Source organism: Brassica napus, chromosome A4, assembly GCF_020379485.1.
Source record: "Brassica napus cultivar Da-Ae chromosome A4, Da-Ae, whole genome shotgun sequence".
Taxonomy (NCBI): Eukaryota; Viridiplantae; Streptophyta; class Magnoliopsida; order Brassicales; family Brassicaceae; genus Brassica; species Brassica napus.
In genome coordinates, this window is record NC_063437.1 from 20,180,438 (window position 1) to 20,193,941 (window position 13,504).

At 38.0% G+C, this 13,504-nt stretch overlaps 1 protein-coding gene across 1 annotated transcript; it reads left to right on the top strand.

The window, feature by feature from the left end:
• Positions 1–2,869: 2,869 nt before the first annotated feature.
• LOC106431110 (ferredoxin-dependent glutamate synthase 2, chloroplastic) lies at positions 2,870–12,830 on the top strand. The gene is made up of 32 exons (XM_048778676.1): positions 2,870–3,362; positions 3,441–3,753; positions 4,042–4,484; positions 4,570–4,701; positions 4,929–5,027; positions 5,102–5,172; positions 5,290–5,386; positions 5,755–5,847; positions 5,918–6,063; positions 6,280–6,439; positions 6,584–6,694; positions 6,783–6,998; positions 7,131–7,288; positions 7,401–7,530; positions 7,688–7,746; positions 7,836–7,941; positions 8,525–8,621; positions 8,893–9,008; positions 9,088–9,285; positions 9,369–9,479; positions 9,623–9,862; positions 9,938–10,036; positions 10,366–10,461; positions 10,603–10,800; positions 10,890–10,964; positions 11,043–11,168; positions 11,258–11,356; positions 11,495–11,637; positions 11,725–11,818; positions 11,883–12,121; positions 12,217–12,379; positions 12,493–12,830. The coding sequence occupies exons 1-32, from the start codon at positions 3,087–3,089 to the stop codon at positions 12,667–12,669; spliced, it is 4,881 nt and encodes a 1,626-aa protein (XP_048634633.1). The 5' UTR covers positions 2,870–3,086; the 3' UTR covers positions 12,670–12,830.
• Positions 12,831–13,504: the final 674 nt, after the last annotated feature.

Below are 13,504 nucleotides of genomic sequence, written 5' to 3' on the forward strand. Positions count from 1 at the left end.
TTCCTATGTTACATATCATTTTTAATAGTTTATCCGTTGACGGAAATGTATTTTATTTTTGGTTAACTTTCTCATATTATTATTAAAGAAAGATCTGCATGCCTCTTCCACCTTGATATTTTTTTGCAAACCAGGAGAATATATTCCTTAATATGTTGGTTGACAAATTAAGAAAAAAATATGTATTGGTTTGAAAATATAAACAATAATGTACTAATCAAAATTTTAATCACTCTAATACAATTTGGAATTTAAAAATCATATCGTGACCATATGATATATCAAATACAGTGACCATTAATTTTAACATATGGAAATACAGTCATAGTTAATAATTTTGAGAACTATTCTTTATATTAAAAAAAAAACATTATTAGAAAACTAAATTAGTCCTCGCCGACCTCACAAGTCGCGCCTCCAACATTTGTTTCTCAATATTATCTTACAAATTTGTCAAATATGAAAAAGAAAGACAAGCTATCACGAAATACAAAAATAAGAATTAATTAAAAAGAGGTTATCACAACATGGGTCAAGACCTCGATGCCGGTCCGTATTGACTTTGAGGTTATGTTTATGTTTCATTTGATGAAATGTATCTCATTCTGTCTTTTTATGTAATGGAGCGAAGCAAAAGCTATGTTGAAAGGGAAAAGACAGCTATGGCAGAAAATTGCTACCTCAACCGCCTTGAAGAACGAAATGATGATGATCACCAAGAATGGTCTTCCTCCTTGTATATATATATATATATATATATATATATATATATATATATATATATATATATATATAGATAGATATATTTGTATATCTTTCTATGAATCACTGCCATGTAACTGAACCAAATAGCTTGCAGTCGGAAAAAAAAACAATTAGATTCGGCCGTTCAACCATTTTCAGCAAAAGGAGTTTGTTTCCTTGAAGTTGAGTTTGGACAATTATTTAATTTTGATCCGACCTGTTTGATCACAATGAATCGAGATGGTCGGCATCAGGACTAGAATTGTATATGATAACTACGTGTGATGTGTGATGTGACTAGACATACTTTTTTTTTAATTTGGTGTTGACAGATAAATTAATAGAAAACTTTGTGGTACCCAACTTAAGTTGCCAAGTGTTGATAAATTACAAGAAGCTTATGAAAGTCTTATCAATTTCTCTTTATAACAACAACAAAAGTCTTCCACATCCTATTTCGTTAAATAGTTTTATTAACTTATAAAAATAATGATAACTATGGAAAAAAATAAAAAAATAATGATAACTATGATAATTTCTCTATCTTTGTATGGTTTGGAACATGGGCCATAACAATATTCAATCTAATGATGCTGCAGTTCGAAAGAAAAAGTAAGCAAGCTCTTTTTATTTGTCTCAATTACATTGAGATTATAGAGTCAAGAAAGAAAACACCCATGTCACATATGTTTGTTGATTTCTTGGGTATTTGTACATCTTTAGGATTGTTATCTAGACAAGAACGTGCATGTTTATGAGGGCATGCTTCTAACTGCTGCTAATAGCATCCAGTTTTGTTTGATAAATTCTTTTTTAAGTTTAATACAAGAAGCAAGGAACAAATTAAGCTATGTTCTAAAAAAGCATGGGAGGGAGCATGCGAAGACCCAACAAGCGAAGAAGCGAGCAACATGCTAGTCCATACAGAGAGAACAACGAGGAAAAGCGGCTGTTAGCTTCAGCTTGTGGGAGAGCCTACATAAGAAGTTCTACGATGAGGTGACGATCTTTGGCATTATTGACATTCTTCAGGATTATCAGCAAAAAGCTTGAATACACTTACAATAGCATGCAATATGATCCTTCCTCTATATTAGCAGTTGATCCAAGATAATACTCGAGGCGTTTAGGTGACTTGATTTACAAGGTTTTCACAGATGACAAATGAGATATGATTTATATTGTCTTTGTGCTTTTGAAGTTTCTTGTATCCCAAGAAAGAAGTATACATACCCTTTTACATTCTTTATATTTTGGCAAGGGCTCAGCAACTTGCAAGTATGACTCCCAGTTTGTTTGCTTGTTTCAATTCACATGCAGATCTTTTCTGCCTTTGTATGATACACTGTAATCAGTTAATAACCACAGAAATGAATATGAATGAATATACCTTTCCTAGAGATGTTGGGTTTAGAGAAGATTGTTGTTCAAATAGTTGCAAAAATTCAAGTTTCACCATATATAAATGGATTCTCGCCATATATAAATGGAGAATCACTCATAACATGGATCATCAAAGATACTTTGCTACCACCAACTTGCTTTAAAAAGAAGAAGATAAGTTTGCTCTAGGTAAGAGGAAATAATCACATTTAGAACTCCACTGTGACTGATTCTGTTTATATATAATGGTAACAAAGTATCTTTGAAGTTGTTGACAAAAGGAAAGCAAAAAAAAAAAAGATTGAAACTTTCTGTCTGGTAAGCTGAAGCTAACAGCCGCTTTTCCTCAGTAAAGAAATAGAGTAAAGATTCCAATAATTACTGACCAAAAAAAAAAGATTCCAATAATTGTTCTAAGTTATACAACAGTTGCTGTTGTTGTCGTTTTTTGAGGAGGTCTTCACAAAGAATCTCTTAAAAAAAAACCCTCTTGTTTTCTTATGAAGGTTGTCCCTAGGTTCACTACAGAGGCAGAGAGTAAAGTATATAGTATGACATTTAATCTGCAACTGTTCAAGTTAATTATTTCAATAATCTTAGCTTAATAAGAAACGACAACATGTTCTTCATTTGAACTAATCACTTATTCACCACTACTAATTAAATAGTCTACTTCAATTGTCACTTCTCTTCTTACCGATAAACAAAGCAATCACATCGTCACCAAACGCACCACTAGTCCTTGTAAAACGCGATCGCGTTTGGTGGCATAAAGAACAAATTAGCTTCTCGTCACCTTTACAAATTTCACAGCAACAACAAAAAAAAAAAGCGATAGCGACGGCGATTCGAATCCTGCGTTGTCGTCGTGCTCACTGATCGATCACTCACCAAACTTTTTTTCTCAGTCGCCGTCTCCGCGATTACGCTCTGACTTCCTTCTCAACGGCTTCATCCCCATGGCGCTACAGTCTCCCGGCGCCACCGGAGCTTCATCCTCCGTCTCTCGCCTCCTCCTCTCCGCGAAACTAACTTCTTCCAAGTCTCTCTTCTCCTCCGTTGACTTCCTCGGATCATCCTCCTACTCTATTACCTCCACGGGAAGAAGAATCAAACGCCGTAACGAACTCTCCGCGTTTCGCGGCTTCACTCCACTTCTCAAGTCATCGCTCAGGTCTCCGCTCTCGGCAAAGGCCGGTGCCTCATCGGCTTCCTTCTCCGATCTAAAACCCGAGGTAATCGGAAGGTTCTATGCGATCATGTTGATATAGGTTTTTGGATTTGACTTTGTTTGCGGTTGCGTCGTTTGTTAGGTGGCTTACTTGGAAGATATAGTTTCGGAGAAGGGAGAGTGTGGAGTTGGATTCATCGCGCATTTAGAGAACGAGGCTACGCATAAGATTGTGAACGATGCTCTGATTGCGCTTGGGTGTATGGAGCACAGGGGAGGCTGTGGTGCTGATAACGCTTCTGGTGATGGTTCTGGCTTGATGACTTCCATTCCTTGGGATCTTTTCAACGAATGGGCTGAGAAGCAAGGGATGGCTTGTTTTGATAAGCTGCATACTGGTGTTGGGATGTTGTTTTTACCGAGGGATGAAAACATTAGGAAAGAAGCTAAGAAAGGTGAACCTCTAGAATCAATACTCCCTCCGTTTCATTTTAATTATCGTTTTAAGTTTATACACACATATTAAGAAAACATATGATTTTGTACGTTTCCTAAACAAAAACACTGTAACGTATACACCTAACTATATTTCGACCAATAGAAAAATAAAGTGGAGAATCTTAAATTTTGCATTGAAACTTTAAAACAACGAATTTTTATCCCTACAACAACGGAAGGAGTATTGATTATGTATGACATGAAATATCTTCGTTGCTAAATCATGTTTGAGATTTTGTCTTCAGTGGTTACAAGTATTTTCGAGAAAGAGGGTCTGGAGGTGCTTGGATGGAGGGATGTACCTGTAGAACCGTCCATTGTAGGTCATTACGCCAAGAAGACGATGCCGAAAACGGAACAGGTCTTTGTTAGAATTGTCAAAGAAGATAAAGTAGACGACGTTGAAAGAGAGCTTTACATTTGCAGGAAGCTGATCGAAAGAGCGGTTGCTTCTGAAACTTGGGCATCTGAGCTCTACTTTAGCTCCTTGTCTAACCAGACCATTGTTTACAAAGGAATGCTTCGGTCAGAAGTTCTTGGGTTATTTTACACCGACCTTCAAAATGATCTTTATAAATCTGCTTTTGCTATCTATCATCGGAGATTTAGCACAAATACTAGTCCTAGATGGCCTCTTGCTCAACCCATGAGGTTTCTTGGACACAATGGGGAGATCAATACCATACAGGTTATGCTTCTATTCTGGTCCATAGGTTTGTTGGATCTAAGAATTAACTAGGACCTCTTTAACTGAAACCAAACAAGTTTTGCAGGGGAACCTAAACTGGATGACATCTCGAGAAGCATCTCTGAGATCGCCTGTGTGGCATGGACGTGAAAATGATATTCGCCCCATAAGCAATCCAAAGGCTTCGGACTCCTCTAATCTTGATAGTGCAGCAGAAGTAAGAGTCACTTGACCCCTAGCTTCTGTTTTCCCGTTGTGGTTCACTTTTGGAGAAATAAAGAAGAAGCAGAGAATGGTCTGTTGCTTGTGGAACTAAAGCAAAAAGGCAATTGTGATATTCTGCTTACATCAAACTTCTCTGACTGTTGACCAAAAAAAACTTGGTTATGACTTGATTTTACTGCTGCAAGAGTTCAATGTATTTATATTAGTGTGGTTGTGCAGCTTTTGATAAGAAGTGGGCGGACTCCAGAAGAATCTTTAATGATTCTTGTGCCAGAGGCATATAAAAATCACCCGACCTTAATGATTAAATACCCTGAGGTATTGTTCGTGTTTGCTCTTTTGATCATTGTGGATACTTGCAAGTTCTTCTCTTATCAGCTTTTTAAATGTAGGCTGTAGACTTTTATGATTACTACAAGGGCCAGATGGAGCCCTGGGATGGACCTGCATTGGTATTGTTCAGGTAAGATTGACATTTCAGTTACCCTTATTCCTCCGAAACTTATCAAACAAAGAAGTCTGTTGAATTTCTTTTTTTCTGCTTTCACACTTTAAGCTTAGCTTGAGTTGTTTGTTTCAGTGATGGAAAGACTGTCGGAGCTTGCCTCGACCGCAATGGACTTCGGCCTGCTAGATATTGGCGGACAAGTGATAATGTTGTCTATGTAGCCTCTGAGGTGCGTTTGTCTTTTACTCTTTGTACTTGTTCTTTATCTACGCTTGGTGGTAATGATTGCCAGCAGATGTTGGGCTTATGTTGAATCTTAAAGCTTGACATGTCAGAAAACCAATTCGTTTAATTGTTCTGGTAGTTTTCGTTTTTCTTTCTTGACATAGCTATGAGAATTGGTTTTCTGAGATAGATGATCAGTATAAACTAATTTCTTGGTGATCTTTTAGTGTAAATTCTAGGAGTATTTTCTGAGATAGATGATCAGTGCTTTGCAAATGAAGATAGATAATTGTTTAGTATACTCTTGGGCTCTAGTATCAATTTTGTTTATATCATGGTTTCAGTAAGTTGCTAAGTCATGCATTTATACAGGTCGGAGTTCTTCCAATGGATGAATCGAAAGTCACTATGAAGGGTCGTCTAGGACCTGGCATGATGATATCTGTTGACTTAGAAAGTGGACAGGTTGGTGCACCTGACCATGCCGATATATAATTTTGGAGTTGTCTCCTATTGTTAATATGTGAAATTTCAGGTATATGAGAACACAGAAGTGAAGAAGCGGGTTGCATCATATAACCCATATGGAAAGTGGGTTAGTGAAAACCTGCGAACCCTGAAGCCTTCTACTTTTCTTTCGTCAGCAGTCATGGAGACTGAAGATACCTTACGACGCCAACAGTAAGCCTTTTTGTTTCTCCTGCTCTATGCTTCTATCATATACTAATATGCTTAACATCTAATGATCAAGTCAAAGTGTTTTAACTTTTCATAACTGTTATATATCTGTTGTGTGGGTGAAAATGTTGATTTTATTCAAATTACAAAGTTCATCAGTAGCTGTAATTGCCTTTTTTAATCAAGACTAATTTTGGCTATTCTACTTTGAGGGACTAGGGCATTTGGCTACTCGAGCGAAGATGTTCAAATGGTAATTGAGTCAATGGCTGCACAGGGAAAAGAACCGACGTTTTGCATGGGGGATGATACTCCAGTGGCTGTATTGTCTCAGAAGCCACATATGCTTTATGATTATTTCAAGCAGCGGTTTGCTCAGGTTTGTTATTCTTATTAAAAGTGTACAATTTGAAATGTCTGTTTTTTCTGATCTAGTTTAGTTGAATACGTGCTTTGCTTAGTAAATCATTGAACTGTCCTTGAAATGGTTCCCTTTGTGGTTTGTCACATGGTTTACTTACAGGTTACGAATCCAGCTATTGACCCTCTTCGAGAAGGATTGGTCATGTCACTGGAAGTTAATATTGGAAAGCGTGGGAATATATTGGAGGTTGGGCCTCAGAATGTGTCACAGGTAAGAGTGCTTAAAATTTGGATTTTGTTTGGCTTAGATAGATTTGGCTTTTGCAAGATTTCATCCAGACTTGTAATTTCATGAGCAGGTTGTTTTGTCTGGTCCTGTACTAAATGAACGAGAGCTTGAAGGTTTGCTCAGCGATCCACATTTGAAATCTCAAGTCTTGCCCACATTTTTTGACATACATAGAGGAATTGACGGATCTTTGAAGAAGGCTCTTCTAAAACTCTGCGAAGCTGCAGATGAAGCTGTTCGTAATGGTTCCCAAGTGCTTGTTCTCTCAGACAGATCTGATAATCCGGTACATACAAATCTATGGTTATCACGTTTCACATTATTTTTCTAACATCTATGCGCTAAGTCTCTCTTGCTATCTTTATATATTTCATAACTTCACTTTTAATGTTTACTCATGAGTCTGTCCCTTTTTCAGGAACCCACCCGACCTGCAATTCCAATGTTGTTGGCGGTTGGTGCTGTTCACCAACATCTGATCGAGAATGGTCTTCGGATGTCAGCTTCAATAATCGCAGATACAGCTCAGTGCTTTAGTACGCATCACTTTGCCTGTTTGATTGGATATGGAGCAAGGTTTCTTACTTTTCCTTTTCATTAGATCTTTCTTCCTGTTTTGCTATTTCTTTTCATACGAAAGCACCAAGTCATGTGGAATTTTTCCTCTATGTCTGTAACTATATTTCAGTGCTATATGCCCGCACCTGGCACTGGAGACATGCAGACAGTGGCGTCTGAGCAACAAGACCGTGAACATGATGAGAAACGGAAAAATGCCTACTGTAACTATGGAACAGGCTCAAAAGAATTATCGCAAGGTCAGACATGTTAATGATTTTAAACTTCTAATTGGTGACAAATTTTGATAAGCCATTTGATCTCTTGCTTGCATATATGTATTCCTGTTGTAACACTGTCACTGTCTTTATAAATAATAAAAGAAGCATCCTAAGATTCTTTGAATTGCTACCGCAGGCTGTTAACACTGGTCTTCTTAAGGTTCTTTCTAAAATGGGCATCTCGTTATTCTCCAGGTTTAGTTTCTCAACTATCTATTTTGTTTTCGATCCTATCACTGTATGTGATTATTTCCAATTTTAATGCATGAGCTCTCTGTTTTCAGTTATTGTGGAGCACAAATATTTGAGATTTATGGATTGGGGAAGGAGGTTGTTGACTTTTCCTTCCGTGGTAGTGCATCTCGAATTGGTGGATTAACTTTGGATGAGGTCAGATTACTCCCAAACCTTTTGGAATACTAAGATTTAATGAGTTACCTGGTTTAAGTAAATATTTGTTGGAGCATTTTTCTCAGATATCAACTTCTTACCTCTTTGATATTAAGGTTCTGGACCTCAGTTATATGCTATATTTATAAATACTTCCAAACCTTATGGAGCGTATACTACTATTTGCACACATGCTCAAAAGATGTGTGTGCTTTTGGGTTCTGTAATAAGCCTCTATGTATTCTAATACTTTTATCTAGATGGTCGATTTAGCTTGCTCAGTGACAAGTTTTAACAGATGAATAGCTCAAGTGTATCTGATAAATATAGTCGGAGCTAGAGTGGAGATATATACTGATTAATGGGAAACTCTATGGCAGTAGCTGTATGTTTATCTCTCTAAATTGCCTCTGAATGCCTTATGAAGCGTTGAGTTTAAAGTTGTCGAAAGTTATGATAAAAAAGCCTGAGATCTCGTCTATTGTCGAATGTTTCCCTTTTTTTCTTATCTTTCAAGTAAGCTAATTTATATTTCAAAGAGGTTTCCGGGCCACTCATCCTTAAGTCTTCATATACCCTGCAGCTGGCTAGGGAAACTTTAACTTTTTGGGTGAGGGCATTTTCTGAGGATACAGCCAAACGGCTAGAGAACTTTGGTTTCATTCAATTTAGGCCTGGAGGTACCTTTCTAGACTGAAACCGCATTTCATGATAAGCTTTTTCATGTCCATGCACAAACACATATATACTACTGCGTCTGTTTATACGCACAACGTTGTCGAGTTAATTAGACCTTTTGAATTGTATATTTTCTTACATAACAAGATTGAGTATGCACATACACCTTTCTCTACACTATTTTCTGTCCCTTTTGTAGATTAGTTGCTGCGATTATTTATGCACAAGTTTTCGAGTATTATCCTTGATTTAGTGTCATTTTTTATTTGAAAGGCGAATATCATGGAAACAATCCAGAGATGTCTAAATTACTTCATAAAGCGGTTCGCGAAAAGAGCGAGACAGCCTACGCAGTCTATCAGCAGCATTTAGCCAACCGTCCTATTACGGTGAGTGTTACACTCATCTTCTTATGTGATGATGTATTATGGAACAAGTGAATATAAATTTATATATTCTGTTCTATAGGTTTTCCGCGATCTTCTTGAGTTCAAAAGTGACCGTAAGCCTATTCCTGTTGGGAAGGTTGAGCCTGCTTCCTCTATTGTTGAGCGGTTTTGTACAGGTGGAATGTCTCTTGGAGCAATCTCTAGAGAAACTCATGAGACCATTGCTATTGCAATGAACAGATTGGGAGGAAAGTCCAATTCAGGGGAAGGAGGCGAGGTAATTCTTATCTATTTAAAGATTATATAAAAACGCAAAATTTACCACATTAGTTACTAACAAGTCACTGTCTATCTTTGAAGGATCCGATCCGTTGGAAGCCGCTAACAGATGTTGTTGATGGGTACTCTTCAACGCTGCCACACCTTAAAGGTCTTCGAAATGGAGATACAGCTACAAGTGCTATTAAGCAGGTACCAGAAGTCAACTTGACTAGTGGTTATTTTCATGTGTACAGTCTGGTGACCCTCAGGAAGTCATTTGGGAACTCTTTATTCCCTCCACTCAGATTCTTCATGATTTTCAAAGACCAAAATGACCTTGTGTCTTCTCATAGGTTGCTTCAGGGCGTTTTGGTGTCACTCCGACGTTTTTGGTTAATGCAGACCAGTTGGAAATCAAAGTTGCTCAAGGAGCGAAGCCAGGTGAAGGTGGCCAGCTTCCTGGGAAAAAAGTTAGCGCATATATTGCTAGACTTAGAAACTCTAAACCAGGAGTTCCGCTTATATCTCCACCTCCACATCATGATATTTATTCTATAGAGGATTTGGCACAGTTGATATTTGACCTTCATCAGGTACCTTTCTTCGACTGTAAATATTTGGCCAACTTTAAGAATCAGGGTTCCCTCTTAACAAAAATTAATACTCAGGTCAACCCCAAGGCGAAAGTGTCAGTCAAGCTTGTATCAGAAGTTGGAATAGGAACAGTTGCCTCAGGTGTAGCGAAGGCTAATGCTGATATCATACAGGTATGCACTTCTTTCAGAGTTTGTGAGAGATCTGAAATTAGAGAATATATTTATCTATTCAGATTTTCGAATTCTTTAACCAACGTCTGCCAAAAAGACATGTAATTATTCCAGCAGTTTACTTTTAAAATGTACTCTCCGGGACCATGCTAAGGCTAGGTATTTAAACAGTATGAACTTGGCTTCAAGAACCACTTGTATCATGCCTTTTCTAGTTTTCACAGTGTATCTTTTTTTGTTAATACGAATCACATATGCTCAAATGTTCTTTGACTAGCAGACATAGTTATAAACTAATTTTGAAATTTATGATGCTTCTCTGTTTACAGATATCAGGGTATGATGGTGGAACTGGAGCCAGCCCTATAAGTTCCATAAAGCATGCCGGTGGCCCATGGGAACTTGGACTAGCTGAAACCCAGCAGGTATAATCTTGCTGTGGAATGTTTTTTTAGTTTGCACTGGTAGCTGGAAACCGCAAGTCTTTTTATCAGCTCCAGTTTTCCACCCTCTCCCATATTAATTACTGGATGTCTATTTAAAGCTAAAGATTAAATCTGTTGCAGACTCTCATTGGAAATGGACTCAGGGAACGAGTCATTATCAGGGTTGATGGAGGTTTCAAGAGTGGTGTTGACGTGTTGATTGCTGCAGCTATGGGTGCCGATGAGTATGGATTTGGTACTCTGGCAATGATTGCCACAGGATGTATTATGGCTCGAATTTGCCACACTAATAACTGCCCTGTTGGTGTTGCCAGTCAGGTAAACTGAAATTCTCTTCTTACACATTCATGTTTCTTTTTCAGTTTCATAACCAATTCCCACTTAATTTTCCCTAAACTTGATTACAGAGAGAGGAGCTGCGTGCACGGTTCCCTGGTCTACCTGGTGATCTTGTTAATTTCTTCTTGTATATTGCAGAGGAGGTAATCGTCAAGGAAATATCACTGATACAGAAACTATCACCAATTTTTAATGCCTAACATTTCATCTTAATTTCGTAGGTGAGGGGCATATTAGCTCAGTTGGGATATGAAAAATTGGATGACATAATTGGGCGGACAGATTTGCTAAAGCCTAGGGATATCTCGCTCGTGAAAACTCATCTTGACCTCAGTTATCTCTTATCTGTAAGTAGTCCGGAACTATGTTTACTGCTTTTGTGCTTACTCGCAAGTTGTATCGTTGTGTATAGCTGACTTTTTCTTCAAAATTATAGTCCGTTGGGCTGCCAAAACGTAGCAGTACTTCCATCAGGAAGCAGGAGGTTCACTCAAATGGTCCTGTCCTTGATGATACTCTCCTTCAGGATCCGGAGGTAACTAGTAGTGTCTTACTTATTGACTATTTAACTGAACGTTTCGTTATGTAGCTTGTATTTATGGCAACGGAGAGAAGACTATATTCTTACATTACAAGAGGATTTAATAATGCTTACTTTTTGATTGTTTCCCAGATAATGGATGCAATTGAGAATGAACAAACGATTCACAAAACCATGAGTATATACAATGTGGACCGTTCTGTTTGCGGTAGGATTTCAGGAGTAATTGCGAAGAAATACGGAGACAGTGGTTTTGCTGGACAACTGAACCTAACGTAAGCTACGATACAGTTAACACAAAACAAACTTTGAGTATATATAATGAAAACTAACTTACATGATCCACTATGTACCCCTTATAGGTTCAATGGAAGTGCTGGCCAATCTTTCGCATGTTTTCTAAGTCCTGGAATGAATATACGTCTTGTAGGTGAAGCCAACGACTATGTGGGAAAGGTGTGTCTCAAAATCAATGTTTTTTTCTTTCTACATGGTCTCTTAATATAATATTTGCCTCAAGGGAATGGCCGGAGGTGAAGTTGTGATATTACCAGTGGAGTCGACTGGTTTTCTTCCTGAAGACGCAACTATTGTAGGAAACACTTGTCTGTATGGTGCAACCGGTGGTTTACTATTTGTAAGAGGCAAAGCGGGAGAGAGATTCGCGGTTAGAAACTCTCTAGCTCAAGCTGTCGTTGAAGGCACTGGAGATCACTGCTGTGAATATATGACTGGTGGTTGTGTAGTTGTACTTGGAAAGTAAGTAAAAAACTCTCTTTTCTTCGACCACGAAACCAAAACCTAGAACTTAAAGAGTGTCTTAACCGCCTAATGTTTCTTGTCTGAAATTGCAGAGTCGGTCGAAATGTAGCTGCAGGTATGACAGGTGGATTGGCGTATATCCTTGACGAGGACAACACTCTCCTCCCTAAGGTGAACAAAGAGATAGTGAAGATCCAACGAGTGACTTCACAAGTGGGGCAAATACAGCTTAAGAGCCTGATCCAAGCTCATGTGGTAAGTCTCTTTTCTTTCTCTTCATACCCCTACCCGTTCAATCTTCCAACTGTTTCCATGTAAAATGATCTGAATATTCGGTTATATTTTCTGTTCTTGACATAAATAAACAGGAGAAAACAGGAAGCAGTAAAGGAGCAACGATTGTGGAGGAATGGGAAAAGTATCTTTCAATGTTCTGGCAACTTGTGCCGCCGAGTGAAGAAGACACACCGGAAGCTAACTCCGACCACCTGGTGAAAACAACCACCGGAGAAGAAGAACAAGTGTCAAACACATTTGCAGTGTAGTAAACGCTTTCGTAAATGATTGCAGTTTCTTCTTTGTACACGTGATGTCTCTCTTCGTTTGTGAGTTATTACATTACAACAGGTTCTCGGTTTGATTTAGACTGGATTCGGTTATCTTTCGGTTTACTTCGTCCGGTTTAATAATGAAAGAAAATCCAGCATGTTTGTGCTTTCGAATGCCATAGGGATAGTGAAAAAAGTCTGGTAAGGCGGTGGTTTAGTTAGCTGTCAGTGGTTGAATCAGTTTATCTGTCACTCGTGAATGTTTTACAACCGATGCTTTTCTTTGTCCTCATTAGAGGCAATGTGGGTCACAACAAGAAAGGTACGTGTGTGTCCGTTTGACAAAGAAACCTCAATTCAGATTTGATGTTTATTCCCACTTGTCTCAGCTCTCATGTGGTTAACGAAACAGAGATATAGCTGACATGTGTCAACGTGCGTGTCTTGACGACAAGTTTTAGTCGTCCCATGAACTTTTCCAATCTTTGAAACATCGAAAGTTCTTAAACACTTCGAAAGTTCATTTAAGCACCAACAAGAATTGGAATTGACACGTTCATTGCATCCTCACCGAAAGCAGTAGATGTCAGATTACTAATTTTACCAAAACAAGAAAAAAGATTAAAAGAAAAGAAATGGCAAAGAGAGTTTAAGTTCATTGTATTTTCGAGGGAATTCATTACGTCCTCTTCTGGCCTTAACGATGCATTGTATTTTCCCTTTTCCGTTTCAATTTGTTTTTTTTTCTTTTCATTTTTCTCTATAAATATCGTTAAATCTTTGCCGTTAATTTTGACTGTGTCGAAACGAATTAAACTCAGCTATTTGTGAT